At 43.1% G+C, this 17,740-nt stretch overlaps 3 protein-coding genes and 2 non-coding genes across 7 annotated transcripts in view; 3 read left to right on the top strand and 2 right to left on the bottom strand.

The window, feature by feature from the left end:
* Positions 1-17,740, top strand: part of numb (NUMB endocytic adaptor protein) — a 187,242-nt gene that overhangs the window by 32,045 nt on the left and 137,457 nt on the right. The gene's annotated exons all lie outside the window — the stretch shown is intronic.
* On the top strand, positions 122-17,344 carry LOC115563009 (alcohol dehydrogenase 2). Its single transcript, XM_030385318.2, has 4 exons — positions 122-414; positions 16,147-16,251; positions 16,309-16,713; positions 16,779-17,344. Exons 1-4 carry the CDS (start codon positions 220-222, stop codon positions 17,043-17,045), a joined length of 972 nt encoding a protein of 323 aa, XP_030241178.1. The 5' UTR covers positions 122-219; the 3' UTR covers positions 17,046-17,344.
* Positions 714-785, bottom strand: TRNAP-AGG (transfer RNA proline (anticodon AGG)). The gene has a single exon. It is a non-coding gene; the product is annotated as a tRNA-Pro (tRNA).
* TRNAP-AGG (transfer RNA proline (anticodon AGG)) lies at positions 996-1,067 on the top strand. Its single transcript has one exon. It is a non-coding gene; the product is annotated as a tRNA-Pro (tRNA).
* The window catches only part of osp (myosin phosphatase Rho interacting protein outspread), a 95,692-nt gene continuing 79,845 nt past the window's right edge, over positions 1,894-17,740 (bottom strand). For 2 of the 3 annotated variants that reach the window (XM_030385312.2, XM_030385310.2), the window contains 9 exons: positions 12,806-12,871; positions 11,785-12,349; positions 3,970-6,767; positions 3,776-3,910; positions 3,572-3,711; positions 3,357-3,506; positions 3,173-3,284; positions 2,665-2,992; positions 1,894-2,292 (listed from right to left, as the gene is read on the bottom strand). In XM_030385312.2, the coding sequence (XP_030241172.1) occupies positions 2,060-2,292; positions 2,665-2,992; positions 3,173-3,284; positions 3,357-3,506; positions 3,572-3,711; positions 3,776-3,910; positions 3,970-6,767; positions 11,785-12,349; positions 12,806-12,871 (4,527 nt within the window). In that variant the 3' untranslated portion in view covers positions 1,894-2,059. The remainder of the gene's footprint in view (positions 2,293-2,664; positions 2,993-3,172; positions 3,285-3,356; positions 3,507-3,571; positions 3,712-3,775; positions 3,911-3,969; positions 6,768-11,784; positions 12,350-12,805; positions 12,872-17,740) is intronic. The other variant, XM_030385314.2, reaches the window with a different exon arrangement.

The raw sequence follows: 17,740 nt of genomic DNA on the forward strand, positions 1-17,740 counted from the left end.
CTTTAGTAAAGGAGGCAATCAAAATATTACACCATATAATTAAGACACTCAGGCTAAACATTTTTTCTGGTCTCTCTACCTTTGGATTTCCTGTTCTCAATTCAGTATACATATGTATGTAAATTATTACATGTTTAGTCATTTGAGTTTTGCGTAGTCAGACGACTATTATTTTAACTTTTCCAAATTTTTATAACAAATTTTTAAATTTTAGCTAAAATGAAACATTTTCCTGAATTGCTGAAGCTTGGATTGGGGTATTCGCCCAGATACGTGTCCAAAATATCCAGTAGTAAGCCACAAAATTTGTCCAGATCTAAGCGTAAGTCAGCAACAGATGTGGACCATGTTTGGAAGATATCCTTGCTCAAACGATTAAAATCAAACAACACAGATGTCAAGGACCAGAAAAAGGTAAGTGTGTAATTATTGTAAAAGGCATCATTTTCAAAAGCTAGTTCATATCCTAAACATATCTATGTAATTTTTCATAAAAAAAATCTAAAAAGCTAAAAATTTGATTTCCATATTCGCCAATATTTCCCAAAACTTAAATTTTTTTTTTACGTGACTTAATGCTTACACGCGAATAAGCAACTTTATCGTTAATATTTTGTTCATTAAATCAGTTTAATTTTTTTTTTTTCTTTAATTTAAATACTTACATATTTATATATTTTAAATAGTAATATTTTAAAATAATGTATCGCATTGGGCTCGTCCGGGATTTGAACCCGGGACCTCCCGCACCCTAAGCGGAAATCATACCCCTAGACCAACGAGCCAGTTGATTTTGGTTGACCCTCCAAAATTTATTTATGTCCGACTAGCTGTTTTATTTCAAAATTACTGATTTTATGGTACAAATCCTGAGAAATGTGGTTTAAAACAGTGTCACTTTACTAATTTGGTTCCATGTTGCCGTTCTTATATAAAAATACCGGTTATTCGTTTCTTCATACTTAAATAGCTTCGTTGGCGAGATCATTTCAACTGGCTCGTTGGTCTAGGGGTATGATTTCCGCTTAGGGTGCGGGAGGTCCCGGGTTCAAATCCCGGACGAGCCCAAGTAAAGAAATTTTTTTTATTTATTTTTTTTTTTTTTATTTATTTCAAACTATAAACAATTATTTATACTTTTAAATTTTTTTTTTGCACGAATAACGACTTAATTGTAAAAAAATATAATATATTTTGCGTTTGCCACCAAAGTGGCACGAATAAAATTTCATCAGTAGTAAATATTTGATTAATACCAATGGTTAACAGAACAAATAGTAGTTTAATTTATTAATAGTTATAATGCACTTATATTTTTATATGTGTAATATTCATTTGTGTATGAATGCAAAACAATTTTGATTAAAATATTATAGAAAAATCTAACAAACTACTGACAATGCCATCTACGTATAAATAGTTGAGCATATTTATGGTTTAACTGCTGTTCTCGGTTTATTTTTGTTTTCTTTTCGATTTGACCTAAACACTACACATAAGTAAATGACACATTTAATGGACATAGAAAGTTTGGGTAAATGTTACAGATACAGATACAATACAATAATAAAATAGCTGATAAATACATAAAATGTTTTCGTTATCAAAGAAAATCCGTTTTGGCCAATAATTGATAAACCAGCCAGTTGCTAGTTTACGATGATCTTGTTGTTGTTGTTGGTTGTTGTGTATATTTTATTGTGATTAGTTTTCCATTGCTCAGCGTCCCTTCCAGCTAATGGCGGAGGGGGGCGAACAGTCGTTGTTAGTGTAACTCAATCTCGTTCTCCTAATCGCTCCTGGTTAAGAGAATCTGCAGCAACATCACCAACATCATCTTTGTTAGCCAACTTCGTATTTATGTATTTCCATTTGATTTTGTATTTGGTTTAAGTTTGTTTTTTTTTTACATGTTAAATATATAAAATAATTTATTTATTATTAGCACTAATTATTCTTTGGTTGTTCCACTGGTTTTGTTGTTGTTGTTCGCTCTTGGTTATGGGTTTGGGTTTCCATTCAATTCAATAGCTTTAGCGTTTCATTATTTCATTGTTGTTCATTGTGCTTTTTCCTGTTGTAATTCATTGTCAGGGTTGTGCTGTTGCTGTATGTTAATGACGGCAGCCGTTTTATACGTTCGATTGTGACTGGATCCCTTTGAATTGGGCAGGTTAATATTATTAGCAGTTGCCGTTGCTGTTGCTGAAGCTGTCGTCGATGATGCTGGTGATGTTGTTTTAGCAGTGGACTTTCGTAAATTCTTTCCAAACGTCGAGTTGCCTTTCAGACCTTTAATAGAACAAACCAAGAGACGAAAAGAAAAATTCATTAGTATTAATCGGCTTAAGACAATTCGAATGAATCTTTACATGTAAAAACCATATGTGTGTGTGTGCTTGAATGTGTGTGTGTGTGTACGTTAGTGGAAAAACAACGTGTATATTATTTTATGCACAAAAAGAAATGCTTTTACACTCCACACCCGATAATAGAATAGACAACATATAGACAACATATCGCTGATGTGTAAGCTAGGTAAGAGTAGAGAAGAATAAATAGATAGAGGACCACAGTGAAATACGTTATAGACAGTGGGTAGAGTTTTGTTGTACGGCGGTGCTCAGATCAGCGTGATAGGAAAGTGAAATGCAATTCGTTTACCTTGAAAACATAAACGATTCTGATAGATGGCAAATATATCGTAGGGCCTGTAGCACGGCTCATAGGCTAGCTCAATGTCAGCGGTATCGATATCGTTGCCGGAATCAGAAATGTTTGTGGCAGACGACGTTTGGCAACGACTGAGCTTTTGGGAGGGTATCACAAACGGGTTTTGCTCCATTTTATCGGGCTCTCTCGATGCCGTTACGGGGTCTGTGTCTGGGTCTAGAGATGCTGTTGTAGTTGTTGTTGTTGTACTTGTTGTTGTTGTTGTGGTTGTGATTCTTGTGTCTGTATCAACCAATATTTGTGGTGGGCTCTGAACAGGCTTTTTTTTTTGTATTGTTTGGTTTTTGTTTTTGTGTTGCGGAAGATGGTAACAAAGTGTATTAGTTTTTGGTATTTCTTTAGTTTAAGTGTTAGTCACAGATATTTTATACATAGCGTTGCTCTCGTCTTAGGACTACAGACAATCAATATTCAAATATAAACAAGCAAAGCTATCTACCTCACTGTCCTGGCAGGCAGCGTCCTCCTTCGATCCCGTGGTCAGGCCCTGCACAAAGTGCACATCACTGCCCGGATCATCTGAGGCCAAGTGGGCCCGAAATTGTCGATTTCTGTATATGAAAATAAAATGTCGATTGAAACTCGATCATAGTCCGTTGATTCCAAGAGTGTGGATAGTTTACCTCAGCTCCAGTTGCTGCATTTGCTGGAAGTGCCGCAACTTGCCATTGGCCTGGTGCAGCTTCTCCTCCAGAGCAGCGTTCTCCACACATTTTATGGAATACTTTTCCGAAAATGACAGAATCTCCATGCGCAGTTCATCGAGCTCCTCTCTGCAAAGAGTGTACGATGGGAAATGTGAAACATTCGCTACGTTTCTTTCACTGTGAGCACTTACTCCTTCAGCTTGGCGCCATCTCCCCGGATATGCTCCCCGCGCTGCACCTGACGCAGGAACTCTGCTTTGAAGCGTGCCACCTCGCGTTGCACCTCGCTCTGATGGGCCTTGCGCATAGCATCCAGAGCAGCCAGAGTTGCCTGGAATTGTAGAAGGGGTCAGTTAAGATCCACATAGAAAGCAAATGGAGTTCTTAATACGAACCTGTGTTTCCTCAGCTAACGCTGTTTCCTTCTCCGCCAGCAGACGCTCAATTTCCTGCTTGTGCTTCTCCTCCATATCGCAGATAAGTCGTCGGTGCGATGACTCCATGGCACTGAGCCCCTTCTCGCATAGTGTCTGTAGGGATAGAGGGGAATGCATTAGTGATATACGGATATGAATCTGGACAGACCTACCCTTAGCTGTTCGATTTCCGTCTGATAGCGCTTGCGGAAGCTGAGCTCGTCTGGGGCATTGGCATGCTCGTGATTATACACCTCCCTGAGGCACTCCAGCTGCTTGCCGTGCTCCTTCTCCAGCAGATCGAGACGTTTCTCCATGCGCTTGCAGCGCTCCTGATGCTGGCCCAGTTCGTCGCTTAGTTCGTTGCGCTGCTTCAGCAGCAGCTGCTGCTCCTGCTCCTGGCTGACGCACTTCTCCAGGGCGGCTGCCAATTCGTTCTCGCGCTGCTCCAGCAGCTGCTCGCTGCGCTGCAGATCCGTTTCCGTCTGCTGGTGAAGTGCTGTCAGCTTTTCGATGCGCTGCCGCAGCTCGCAGCATTTATGGCAGGAGTCCTGCAGGCACGACAATTCCACTTGCTCGCTGACCAGCACACAGGTCTCGGTTAGAGCGCGCTCCAGTTGCCTCAGTCCGTCCTTGCGCTCGTTCAGCGGCGACACCGAGCGACGACTGCGATGGCCCGCACGCAAATGCTGCAATTGGGCCACACTCTGCTCGAGTCGCTCCTTGCTGCTGAGCAGGACATGCTCCAGACTGTGAAGTCGCTGCAGCAGATGGGCGTTCATGGGCGATGACTGACTGCTGGACTCGCTGCTGGACTCGGTGCTCGGGTTGGTGCTGGGCGTCGATTGGCGCTCCACGGTCTCCCGTTGCAGCTCGCTCAGCTTCAGCTCCAGCTGCTCCTTGCCCTTCAGCGAGAGCGAACGCCGTCGCTCCGATTTGGCCAACTTCTGCTTCAACGCGCGCACCTGCCGCTCCGAGGTGCTATACTTGATCGTCAAGTCCTGAATGCGAGCCGCCATCAATTGCAGCTGGGCCCCATCCTCCATCTGGCTGCGCTCCAGCTTCTGCTGCAGCGCCGTCTGGATCAGCTCGAGGGCGTCGTATTGATTCTGCGACTGCTTCAGCTCGCGCTTCATGGCGCGAATCTCGTTGACTGCCTTCTCGAACCGACTGCGCAGCTCATTGTATTCCTCGGCCAGCGAGTCCCGCTGCAGGCAATAGGGATCGATGTCGCTGATTGTGGTCAGATCGCTCAGGGAGTCCATGCGCTTCATTTTGTGACGCTGCAGATTGCTCAGGCTGGCCACCTGAGTGTTGCCCGCCTGGAGTTCGCGCAGCCGCTTATATAGACTCTCGTTCTCCTCGATGCCCTGCGCCAGTCGATCCTCCAGCTGTTTGATCTTGCACTGGCTCTCCGTCAGCTGGACGCTCAGGCCGTGCACAAGCTCCGCTGCGCTCTGCTTGGCGCTGTTCAGCTCGGCATTCAGCTGCTGCTGCTGCTCCTGCAGTCGCGCCGTCAACTCCTGCTCCGTGCGCTGCAGCGTCGAGAGCAGCTCGGACATGCGTGCCTCTCGCAGCTTCGCCTCTGTACGCAGCGTTTCGCATTGTTGCTTCAGCTCGCGATCACGATCACGTTCACGATCACGCTCTGGTCGCATCTCTTCGGGCACTGCCATCAGCGGCAGCTCATCGCTGGCCACGCTGTCCACGGTGCTGCGACGCGAGCTGGGCGGGGAGCTGCGGCTGCGCTTGTGGAGACTAGCCAGGCTGCGATTGCGCAGGCAGCTGCGCAGAACGGGCGGAGAGGGTGAGAGCGGCGAGCCCCAGTCGAGACTGTCGCGCCGCCCGCCCTCCGAGGCGGTGCGGTACTCCTCGTCCGAGGAGAAATGCGGCGCATTCGCCGGTGTTCCCGGCGTGGCCGGACTAGAGCCGAGTGGATTGGTCTGCAGTTGCGCCTTCATAAAGTCCTGCTCAATGTCGCTCGGCTTCATTGCCGTGGGCGACACCGTTGCCGCCGTGGTCTCCAGCAGCTGGGGCAGACCCGCCGCACTGCGCAGTGCCGCCAGCCAAGTGTTGCGCGAGCTGGGCGAGAGGCCGGCCAGGAGCAGACGCTGCTTGTCCCAGGTGATCAGCTGAAAGGCGTGCTGCTTGCTCACGCTGGGCTCCTCGACCACGTTCGACAGGCTGTTCACGTCCAGGACGCCATCGAGCACGCCCCGCTCCTCACACAGCGGATCTCTGTAATAGAAGAGCGCCGCACCACTGAGGGTGAACCAGTGCTTGCTCCACTCGCCCGTGCGGTTGTCCAGCTTCATGAGCCAGCCCTTTTTGGCATTCAGGGATTCCTTTAAACTCTTGGCCGACGGCGATTTTCCAGAGACTGTGCACTTGCTGGACTTGTTCAGCGGCCTCAGCTCATCCGCTTTGGCCAGATAGTTGGCGCACAGCTCATCTAGATTACAGCCGCCATCGGGATCGCCTCGCTCATGCTGATAGTGCTTAGCGGGCTTCAGCTGCAGCTGCAGTCGGGTGCCGGCCTTTCCACTCTTTGCGCTCTCCACTTGCTGCTTCGATTGTTGTTGTTGTTGCTGCTGTTGCTGCTGTTGCTGTTGCTGCTGCTGTTGTTGCTGCTGCTGTTGTTGTTGTTGTTGTTGGGATACCAACACCGTTGGTATCTTTTTGACTATTGCGGACACAATGGCTGGCGTGGAGTTGGCCGCCAGCGGTAATGACTTTGGTCTTAGATTACCAGTGGTTTGCTCGCCTTTACCAGAGCTCGACACCTGGAAGTCGGTCTCGTCGCGCGACGTCTGGTACGGGTAGTGATGATTGTTAAGCGCATTGTTGACAGCCGTCGACCAGCGCTTGTTCTGCTGTTGACTGAGGTTCGTTATCGTATTGGCAATATCCTTGATGGACTTCTCATCTCGACGAATGTCCTCGATCAGCAAACAGCCAGTGGGTTGGGAAACTGCAAACAGATCGTTGTGAATTAGTGAATTGAATTATAGACAGTGGCCTGGGGCTCTCGATTTTAAGGAACACCAAAAGTGAAAGTCTTTTAAAATCGAAAAAAAGGGCTCCAAATTAATGGTTGCCTAAGGCCCCGTTCAGGGGTTGATCCGGCACTGAGATCCCTCGCTCCCTCAGGCTGTCAAATTCAGCAAACGCTTTCATTAGGCGCATTGAAATATGAATAGGACTAACCATTGGCTAGGGTCTAAGCATATCAGTGTCAATATTTGCTCAGGGATTCCATACACCCAGAAGTGTTATCAGCCAACCGAAAGCCATAAACCGCTGAGCAGCGCTAAGTTATTTGTGTGCAAACATAATAAAATTATTAAAACGAGTGGAATGGTAAGAGGATCCCTTTCGTGGCTGAGATGCGCGATAAGGCGAACAAGTTTTCGCTGAGGAAAAGGAAACCTGTGAGAGAGTGACGAGTCGTTGCGGTGTGGTAGTAGTGCCATAATTTTATTAACACCCAAACGAGTCAACGATCCATCGGGGCACTATCGGCGGAGAGGCATTGCCGCCGAAGTTGTCCCATAAATATATATGATTACAATATATATATATATTTAGAAGCGCCCTTGGGCCTGGCTGGCTGGACCTGTTTCGGAATTTTTATGATAATAACACAAATTTCCGACCAGGCTAGGCACCTTTTTTTCTCTTTTTAAATATTTTTAATGGATTTAACCAGCAAAGTCTGCGCTTAAGTGTGCATCGATTCGGTCAGTCGAACAGGTTGAACTCTTAGCTAACTTTTTGGCCAATCGAACTGCTTGAGTTTATCTTGATTATTAAGTTGTGGGCAACAACGATATAAGGAATAAGGAAAATAACAAAAAACAACAGCAACAACAACGGAGCCGACTTCTTTCACTCTGAACTTGTTGGCTCCGGCTGAGGCTGAGGCTGAGGCAGCCAAGCTAAGTTAGTCAGCCTCGGTTGGATCATGTTGCCAGCTTCGCGACGGTTACCTCTGCTTGAGACGGACTGACTCAACAAGCAGGTTCAAGGTTACTGTGCTAAATGGTGGGGCATGTCTTTAATTGGCCGACTTGTCGGCCACAGTTGCCAAGGAGAGTCGCCAAGTTGACTACGCGAGGACGGACGGTGTTGCCGTTGATTAGGCTCAGCTCGACAGGCGCTGGAGCTATGCAAGCCAGCAATTGAATTTATAATGCTTATACTGCTTAGGTGCGTCAGTAAATTCAGGCAGGCATTCATATTAACTTAGCTGACTTGACAATTGTACTAAATAAAAGCTTTTAAGGAACATCCTAAGAGTATGACTAAAAATTCCTATGCTTAATATTAATGCAAATGTAAATGTAAATCAGTAAGTCCTTCGATTCCCTTATGCAATCATATTCAATAAGTGGTGATAGCCTAAGATGACACAGAAGGCAAACTTAGTTACAATGGTCTTGGCAGATATTCCGTTGGTTCTCGTTCCATCTCGAATATATTATATTATACTTATGCCATTATATAGGAAATTGTTTATCGTCTAAATAGGCGATTTGAGTTCGTGATGACTGCTTCAGCAATTATTCATACTTGCAATGTTATCCCCGAAATATACCATATCGGAAATGGTCGCTCAGTCTAGTTTCAGTTGACATTGTAATTGAAATGTAGGCATAAATAAATCCCATCATTAATATAAGCAAACTTGTAATATTTCAACTTCCCATACAAATTATATATCCGACTCACTCGCTCAATTTCGAGTTTCACTTTCTATTAATTATTTAACCGAACCATATCGATTTTCCTCTCGCTGGTGATGCATCGCTGATCGAGCAGAGCATATACAATGCTTTCTTCATTTCGCTCCCAACTCTGTATAAATAAGTGTGCCTAAGCTACATCTATTCAACTGAGCTCAGACTTTAGCTCGACGTTCATGTGAATCAGTTTCAGTGAGCCTCACTAATTATTTTCTAATGCACAGCAGACAAAAGGACATATTTATTGCTACCAATCATATACATAATTTCTTTACCCCATATCTAAGCTTTAACTAATTCAGCACTTCAACAACTGCAGCTTCATTCATTCAATTTACAGATTTCCCCATTTCGCATTTCAATTGAAACTAGTAAATAATAAACTGAAGAAAAAAATAAGACTAATCACTTGGTTAACATTCTTTAATTAAACACGTTTGATTAATTAGTTCAGCAATTTGGTCCACTCAGTCATGCAGAAGTAAACCAGCTCAGACTCCGCCTTGGCATAATTAATAATCAAATTGCAAGTTCATTTGCCCGTGCTCGCTTCTTTGCTTCTTTTGGGCAATAAAAATAAGCCGCGCCAACTAGGCTGACAGCCCCAGGCACTCCTCCTGCTCCTATGCCATGACTTTGAATAATTTCTAACCGACTGCGACGCCGCACGAGCGAGCTCCACTACACCGTCCCAACTAAATGTACTCGAACTCGTACTCTCATGAATATTGATTGGCTATTGCTGGCTGGCCGGGTCTCTCCTGTCCCTCCTAAATCGTATTTCATATATCCATTAGCCCTTATAGAAAGGAAGCTGCTAACATATCTTAGCCTATATTAGCTTTAGCTGGCTGAATGCATGAGGAGTATCTATCCCCAGTTCCTATCAGAAAAGATCATTGGGAAGTTTTAGCTATAACATTTGTATTCTGTTCTCAATCTTTATATTTCAATTCACATCCAATTCCAAATCAAAATCAATACATATTCCAATCACAAGTACACTTTGTCACGTTCACATTCAGATTTGTTTGGCTAGCCATAACTACAAGTAAAAACTGTGTTTCGTCACCTTTTGGGTGCATAATTTGCAATGCATAATTTAGCAATGTTCGCTCAAGCGACGACTAGCCCATTTAATCTGTGGTCCATTCTTTGACTGCAAGATTTATTTGCACTGTAATTATTCACTTTGTGGCAACTGCCGTGAAACTCGCCCATTAAAGGCCCCACCACGTACACCGCATAACAACATACTGCTACAGCCGGAGCCTGGGCATACATTTCTTCTTTCTGCGACTCTATGTACAGGGCGGGCGGGCGGTCTGTCTGTCCATGGACCCGACCCCAACAACGCCATCAGGCGTAGGAAAAACAAGTTGGTGTGCTCTATTTGAGCGGTCTCGACTGGGAGATACCCCAAGGTACTTATGAAAACACAAGCTGCTTATTTGTTGAAAAAAAGCAGGAATATGAGTACCTAGGCGACCGTTAAGTATATAAATAACGTAGAAGACTACAAGTACAACCGACTGCACAATACTCTGCTGATCGACCAGAATCTTGTCATTTACTTGGCTGATGGAGTGACGGTGCTTATAAAAATAGTTCAACTTTGTTTATCAATCTGAATCGATCTACATACAACAGAACTTAAACCATGCGAACTCTATTTATCTAGTCAAGTTCAGTTGTGGCATATGCCACGTCAGTTCTCGAACGCCTCAACTCAACTGGCAATCTATCAGCAGAAAGTATGAGAATTTGTTGTGTGTGTGCCAAGTCGTCCTAGAAGATCACTCGGGGATCAAGTAACGGCAGGAAACCTACGCAGCAGCAGAGCTAATGTGTGCGTGCGTTGCTTTTCATTCCCTTTCCTTTTGGTTTTCGGTTGGAGTAACTAGAAGACAACGACAGAACAACGATCTGAATACACTATAATTTGAGCGTGAATATCATTTTTCCATGAACAAGTATCCTGCAGCAATGTATGTGGGAACATTCACAGTAACTGCAATTACCTGAAACTCGGGCCCAGCGAGTTAGCTCCGAGCCGAACCGGGCCGAGTTGAGAGCTTTAGAAGTAGACCTCCAGAGGTCCAGAGCTCAGATCTCTGAGCACAAGGGCAGGGACCATTTGGGCATTGTGTGCGCCTGCTTTGGATCTAAAGCAAAATTTATGAAGCCTACCATTAAGTAGGCAGCTGCTGGGGGAGAAGGCGGCCAGTTGCCAGTTGGCAGTTGGCAGTTGCTGGACGTCGCTGCGACTCGCATTGTTGTTGTTACTGTGTGAATTCAAGGTTAATTTCGTAGCCGGGTCTTTAACTAGCTGCACGCACCGCCCCCAAAGGAACCCCCCTTGCCTTGGCAGGGCTCTACGCAACCGTTGCAACGAGGCGACGCATCGCCTGCCCCCTCTGTGCCCACCCCCTCCAGGCCAGTGTCTGTCTGGCCCGGCCTGGTCCGTCCTATGCCTGGGCCTGATAATTTTGATTGCTGCGAGCCATAAATGATCATAAAAATTATAGCAGCCGATACAAAGAGGGCAGCGAAGAAAAGCAAAAGCAGCAAACAGTAAAAATAAAACAAAAACCACAACTACAAAATGCCTCGATAGGAGGACGGGCGGGGGTTGAGGGCATAAAATCACAATCATAAAACAGATTGTGCAAATAAATGCTTTGAGGCGAAAAGTAAAAGTCACTTTATCATCTTTGTAATATATGTCTGGGCGCATACCTACATACATATATGACTGATGTATACGAAAGCCTGTAAACATGTATACCATATGTGTATGCATGTATATGGTAAGCCATATATTAATTCCATGGGGGAATCTTCGTTATCAAGTCTGACAGTAAATGTGGAGTACTTAGGGCGCTGACCAGTGGTCGTTCAGTTACTTTAAATTCGATACAAATCAAATTTTTATTGGGCAAATTTTTATTTGAGCCAATTCTGAATCGAACCGGTTCAAACTTAAAGCTTTAGCCTTTCGTTTCTTTCAAATTTTGCACAATATAGTAGAAATCTGCATTGAAATACATATAATGTAATCCAAATTCGAATTAGGAATGACGTAGGTCTATGGTTCTTCTTCCATTTCTGACTTCAAGCTGACATAGGGTTCAATCTTTTAACAATACCAGATATTGGCCTAGCCCAGTTTAATCTAATCACAATGCAAATATGATATGATGATATTGATTCGCATTCAATTCATCTTCAAATAGAGCTTACCACGATTTGTGATTTCATTGCCCGCATTGCGATTGTTCTCATCTTGACAACTGGATGGAGATGTTGCTTTTGTTTTTCTCGACGTTGACACCTGTCGCTCCTGATTCTCGTCTTCGTCCTCCTCATCCTCGCCCGTCTCGACGCCATCGTCGGCATCATCATTGGCCATCGCACTGACTGTTAGGCCAACGTTATTCGTTGAGCTGCTGTCCTCGAGATTACAGAGCAGATTGCCGGCCGATTGGGAAGACGTTAGGGTATCCTTGTGATAGGAGCTATGGCGGTTGCCCAACTTGATCGCCATGTCCACGTTCGAGGACTGACGCAGACAGCTGATCTGGCCGCCCGGCAGCGTGGAGCTGCGCTTGTGCCGGCCCTTTGATTTGGGAAAGGCCGACAGTATATTGAGCCACCACTGCGACTCGTCCGGGCTGATGCCCTTCACAAAGGTGACGCGATCCTGCGCCGTTATGGCAATGGAGTTTGTATGGCCGGTAACCTCCTCGGCGCTGCTTACTTCGAGCACTTTGGTCATATCGATGCAGGCCTGTGGTATCGTCTCGGGCTGCAAAATAAAAGAGGGATGGAGATTAGATAGAATTTCGTGGAAAAACTCTTTTGCATATATGTATATATATTATATCACAGATCGTAGTGAAGATTCTCTCTGCTCGAAATAAAAGTTAAATTCATATACATATATTGGTTATATGTATATAAATATAAATATGTAAATATCGGTATGAGTATATGTATATATGAATATGTATTTATAGATTCCTTCTACTTGAACATAGACAAATGTTTTAAGACCAGAGATCACACCTATTATCTCAGAGCTTCTCGTCAAAATCGACAGTTCTGAGAGCTGAAAGCACACGTTTATCAGCTGGATGACTGGCAGGCGATGTATGAATATGTGAAAGGTAATCTAGACATAGTATACTATAAATAATATACAAAATATACTCACATAATCATCTACTGAATATACTATAAATAATATACAAAATATACTCACATAATCATCCACTGAATAAGTCAGTTCTCCATCATCGTAGAGGACAAACCATCGTCTTTGCCAACGCTGTAAAAGTCAGAAAAAAAAAATAAACTTTAGAAAACGAATCTGTAATATATATGCCAACAGATTATTTTAATCTGTTGTTGAATTTATTTTATATATTATATAACACGAGGGCAAGAGTCAATATTTCAATAAGAATCAACCCCCCATTATACACAATCTCGCTACGCCGCTGAAAGTAAAAATAAATGAGCTCAATATTAGCCTAATCTCTTAATTGCTAATCAACACCCTGTTGAGTCTGGTTCTCAGTTGACGACCCACTGAGAGGCTCTCGAATGAATCAAACACACTAGAGAACGGCATTACCATATTTGTTTCGGTGATATATTTACATATCAGACGATTGGCCGTGTGGCTCGTGCCTTGTCAGATCATTACCATTTAAGCATTTTGGGGCTTTCGTCTGCCTACGAGAGCTGGTGATGGTAAATTATTGCCATTGGATGTGACTGCAACGCCCCCTTTTTTAGGCGAAGGAATCATAATTCTTTCATATGTCGCCTCGCCTCAGCTCCAGCTGCCGTCATCATCCCCACGAAAAAAAAAAAAACGACTAGCCCAGGCAATGGCATTGCATCTATATACAGGTTCTGATTGTTATTGTTGCTTGGCGCAGATGAATGCAGAAATCATAACAAATGCACAGCCTGGGATACTGGATACTGGATACTGGTTACATGTACCCGCAGACCCAGTGCTCCAGGACTGGCCCTGGTGATATTTATTGTGGGGCTGATATTTATGTAAATTGCTAAAAGTCAAAGCAAATTAAGCCCAGGCCTCAGCAGCGATGACGTTGAAATGTTGCATCCCATGTGCGAGGCCCAACAGTTTATTGCACTTTTATTAAAGTTGCCCGCTTCGCCCATTAACTGCACAGATAGCTATTGTGCTAAATTGTGGATAAGGTGTGGCCAGGCACACATGCGGAGCAGCAACTTCGATTCAGTTGGTCTCTTATTCAAATTTCATTTCGTATTTGAGAGAGTGTCTATAAGGTATTTGTCAGCCATTGCTATCAGTTCAATTCCGCTCTGAGTGAAATTTAAACTATAAAGCAAAAGTTGTTCGTTGATAGAAAGTTCTTGAAATATATGTTACTTTGCCTCGTGTTCGCTGTTTTTAGATAATTATTTGTAAACCTACTTTTCTCGACAGCCGAATGATTGGCTGCTGACAGATGGATTGGTCGACTGACATAGGCTGACAGGGACAAACGAAATTACAACAGCTATCAATTTCCATCCAAATATTTTATAATAATGATTCATTCATATATCTAGCAATATAATTAATAATATAATTGTATAAATATGTATGATTGATTCGACAGACTGGGATAAACAAGATAAATCAAGCACATCTGCAGCTCATTAGATTTATGTATAGCATGCATAGATATACGCATATATTATACATTGATATTATATTGATAATCGCACATACATCTTTAATTTTAAAATACATTTACATTAATATAATTAGTAGTCCTTACACTACTACAAATACCAATAATGGATGTAAGAAGTTATAATTCTGCTATATTTTAAAATTTTAATTTTTTCTTTTCTTTCTTTATATTAATTATTTCAACTTAAGCTGTATTTTTTCAAAGTGTATAACGAAATAATGGGTTAGTATCTCCCGCAGGCCTAGACTGCTAGGTAACACACATAAAACATAAAAATAGAGCTCGCCTGATAGTAAAATTTACTCAACTGATAGGCCGGACTTGTGGTGGCCTGATAAGAGGCGACACCCTATCAGCAGACGCCCGAGGTGCTTAAGGGTATGCACTGTGGCAACACATTCTGCTAATTAGTTAAACGGTCATTCAAAGATAATCCATAATCAATTAATTATTGATTTTGTTACCACACGACGACAGGCAATCCTGCAAAGGTCATAAAGAAAACTAATAAAACTGTTTACTACCGACTTAAGCCCGCTCAGGTAGGCGACTTTCACTTCGCCTAATGTTGGAAAAATCCCTAGTTCCCTAGGAAAACTCTAAGCAACATATGCTGCTGACACGTGTGCTTGGCAATCTTCCAGATAACTAGATAAATTTATTTTTCTCATACCTAGTACTCGAAGTCCATGATGGGGTATGTTCATTTGGTGCAAATATATATGCGACAAGGTTTGAGTGGCTTTAAGAACAATTGAACTTGGCTAATAATGTCTGTTTATTCGACGATTTCAAGGCCCTTTATTTTATTTCTTTATTATATATGTACACTCATCACATGAAAATGTGTTTACATCATAGTTCGCATGCCCATCAACGTCGATTAGAGCCCAGCCCTTAAAGTGGAATATATAAATATTTGCTATGTACATCATAAATATTCAGATACCCCTACGCTACAATCGAGGGGAGCCCTTTTCGGGTATACGTTTTCTGTATACTAGAAATCCGCATAAATCGCAACAAATTGCGGCTTGCGGCTAAGACAACAAAAACATGTCTAACCAGAATGTGTATAATTAGACGTGAATGTAAATACAGAACTGCTCAAGTGGTCCACATACATCATTTATATAGTGTATGCTTACAGTAAATAGACTTAATTAATATGATATATAGTCGGAGCATGAATTCTTCTCTGTTGTCGTATGAACGAATTTGTTGACATTCCACTTAAAAACTGTTTCGTAAATTATGTGGGATCGGCTATTTCTGGCATGGGCTACGTGTTGGGTACTTGTTGGCTCCAGCATGATAATTTTTTCAGTGGCCACGCCCCTTTTTAGCGACGCGCTACTCACTAGATGCAAATCAGCTGATGTTCAATTTGCGACCACACAAAAATAACAAAGTTCTTGACTACGTCGATTGCTTTGACATTCAGTGAAGGTTGAATCTCCTCTCCATGCTAGCTGCGAACTGCAAACTGCGTTCACCCGCCCGCTCCCTCTCTATCGCACTCTCTTCAGTCAACTATTGCACAGTGCTCGATGTTTCCATATATGTGTATGTGTGTTTCGCTCTGTACTGCTGCACATCGCCTATTTGTTCTCCCATATTTACAGCAGAGCATTTCATTACTTAAACATCGACCTCGACATCCACCGCCTCCACGTCTTAAGACCTGGATATGTAAATATTTAAGGCGCTACCCGAGTTGGCGTCAAAGTTGGCGTCGACGTCAACGTCGACGACGCTGCCGGCGTTATTGTTAAGTCAGCTTCAAGATTTTCCGGCAATACCGGCAGCGTGACAGTATGACTATCAATACTAAAATGCACTTCACTTTTACCCTGTATAGAGCGGCGGTAAAGATGCGATCGCTGGCAAGAATATCATTTTCGTCGCCGGCCTGGGTTGTATTGGAATGGACACCAGCCGGGAGATCGTCAAGAACGGACCAAAGGTAAGGGAGTGTGTCTGCATAATAGACCTTTCAATACAAACTTCAATCATTCCATAGAACCTGGTTATCCTTGATCGACTTGATAAGCCAGAGGCTATTGAAGAACTGGGTGCCATGAACCCAAAAACAAAAGTAACGTTCTATCCCTATGATGTAACCGTTCCATTGAAGGAGTCCGAAAAGCTGATGAAGAAAATCTTCGGCAAGCTGAAGACAGTCGACCTGCTCATCAATGGAGCTGGCATCCTGGACGATCACGAGATCGAACGAACCATTGCAGTGAACTTCACTGGCACAGTGAACACCACCACGGCCATCATGCCCTTCTGGGACAAGCGCAAGGGCGGCCCAGGCGGCGTCATTGCGAACATCTGCTCGGTGACTGGCTTCAACTCAATCTATCAGGTGCCTGTTTATTGTGCCTCCAAGGCAGCTGCCCTCAGCTTCACCATGTCGCTGGCGGTAAGTGATGATCCTGTCGATTTAATAAAGTGTGCATCGATTGTCAAAATTTATTCTTCCTATAGAGACTGACACCGATTACTGGCGTCACTGCCTATTCCATCAACCCTGGCATCACGAAGACAACTTTGGTCAACAAGTTCAATTCGTGGCTGGATGTGGAGCCTTGTGTGGCCCAGTTGCTTCTGGCGCATCCCACTCAGACGACTAAACAGTGCGCCAAGAGCTTCGTGAAAGCAATCAAAGAGAACAAGAATGGCGCCATATGGAAACTGGACCTGGGTCGCTTGGATGCCATTAAGTGGACCAAGCACTGGGATTCCCATATTTAATTGCTCAAGTCTCGAAATCCAGATGTTTGTGGCATACCAGATTCACAGAAAGTCAACTAAATTTTTAGTTCAAGTATAAGGCTAAAAACAGATTAAATATTTCTAGTTAAATAAATATACTCACATTATTTATGAAATTGCTAAATCGAATATCTCAATGGGGTAAACAAATTTTGCATAAGGTATATGTTGCGTCGGAATAGAACTTTGTTTTCATAAATATGATATGATTCCTAAAAATACCTATGCAAATTTCCTGTTTTTCAACTTTTATAAATAAAATCTTTATGATTTTTTTAGTTCTGTGATAAGCTCAATCTTCGTGTATGCTGCAATCTCTATGCATCCAATCAGTTATGCGAAATAGAATCTAAACATAGAACAGAACTGCCATCGTTTTGAATATTAAGTCTTTAGTATTATTTGCGTCATATGATAGTTCAGTTTCTTAAAAACATTTGAAAAATTCGTAAAGCATAGGCAAATAGTTGCAAAAGTATACCCTGGTTTGAGACGCCGGTTATATAGCTATACTGTTATTCAAAACTAATTGAAAGCTGGTTCCTTGCATTATCTCATTTACTCCATAACAAACACTCTGATTTAAGCATGAGCACACAGTAGATGAAATATTCTTTAGTTTATTGCTCTGTATTTAAACATGGAAATCACTATTTATATACAACTGGTTCCTT

This window comes from Drosophila navojoa, chromosome 3, assembly GCF_054131105.1.
Source record: "Drosophila navojoa isolate 15081-1374.11 chromosome 3, UAZ_NAV_1.0, whole genome shotgun sequence".
NCBI classification, from domain to species: domain Eukaryota; kingdom Metazoa; phylum Arthropoda; class Insecta; order Diptera; family Drosophilidae; genus Drosophila; species Drosophila navojoa.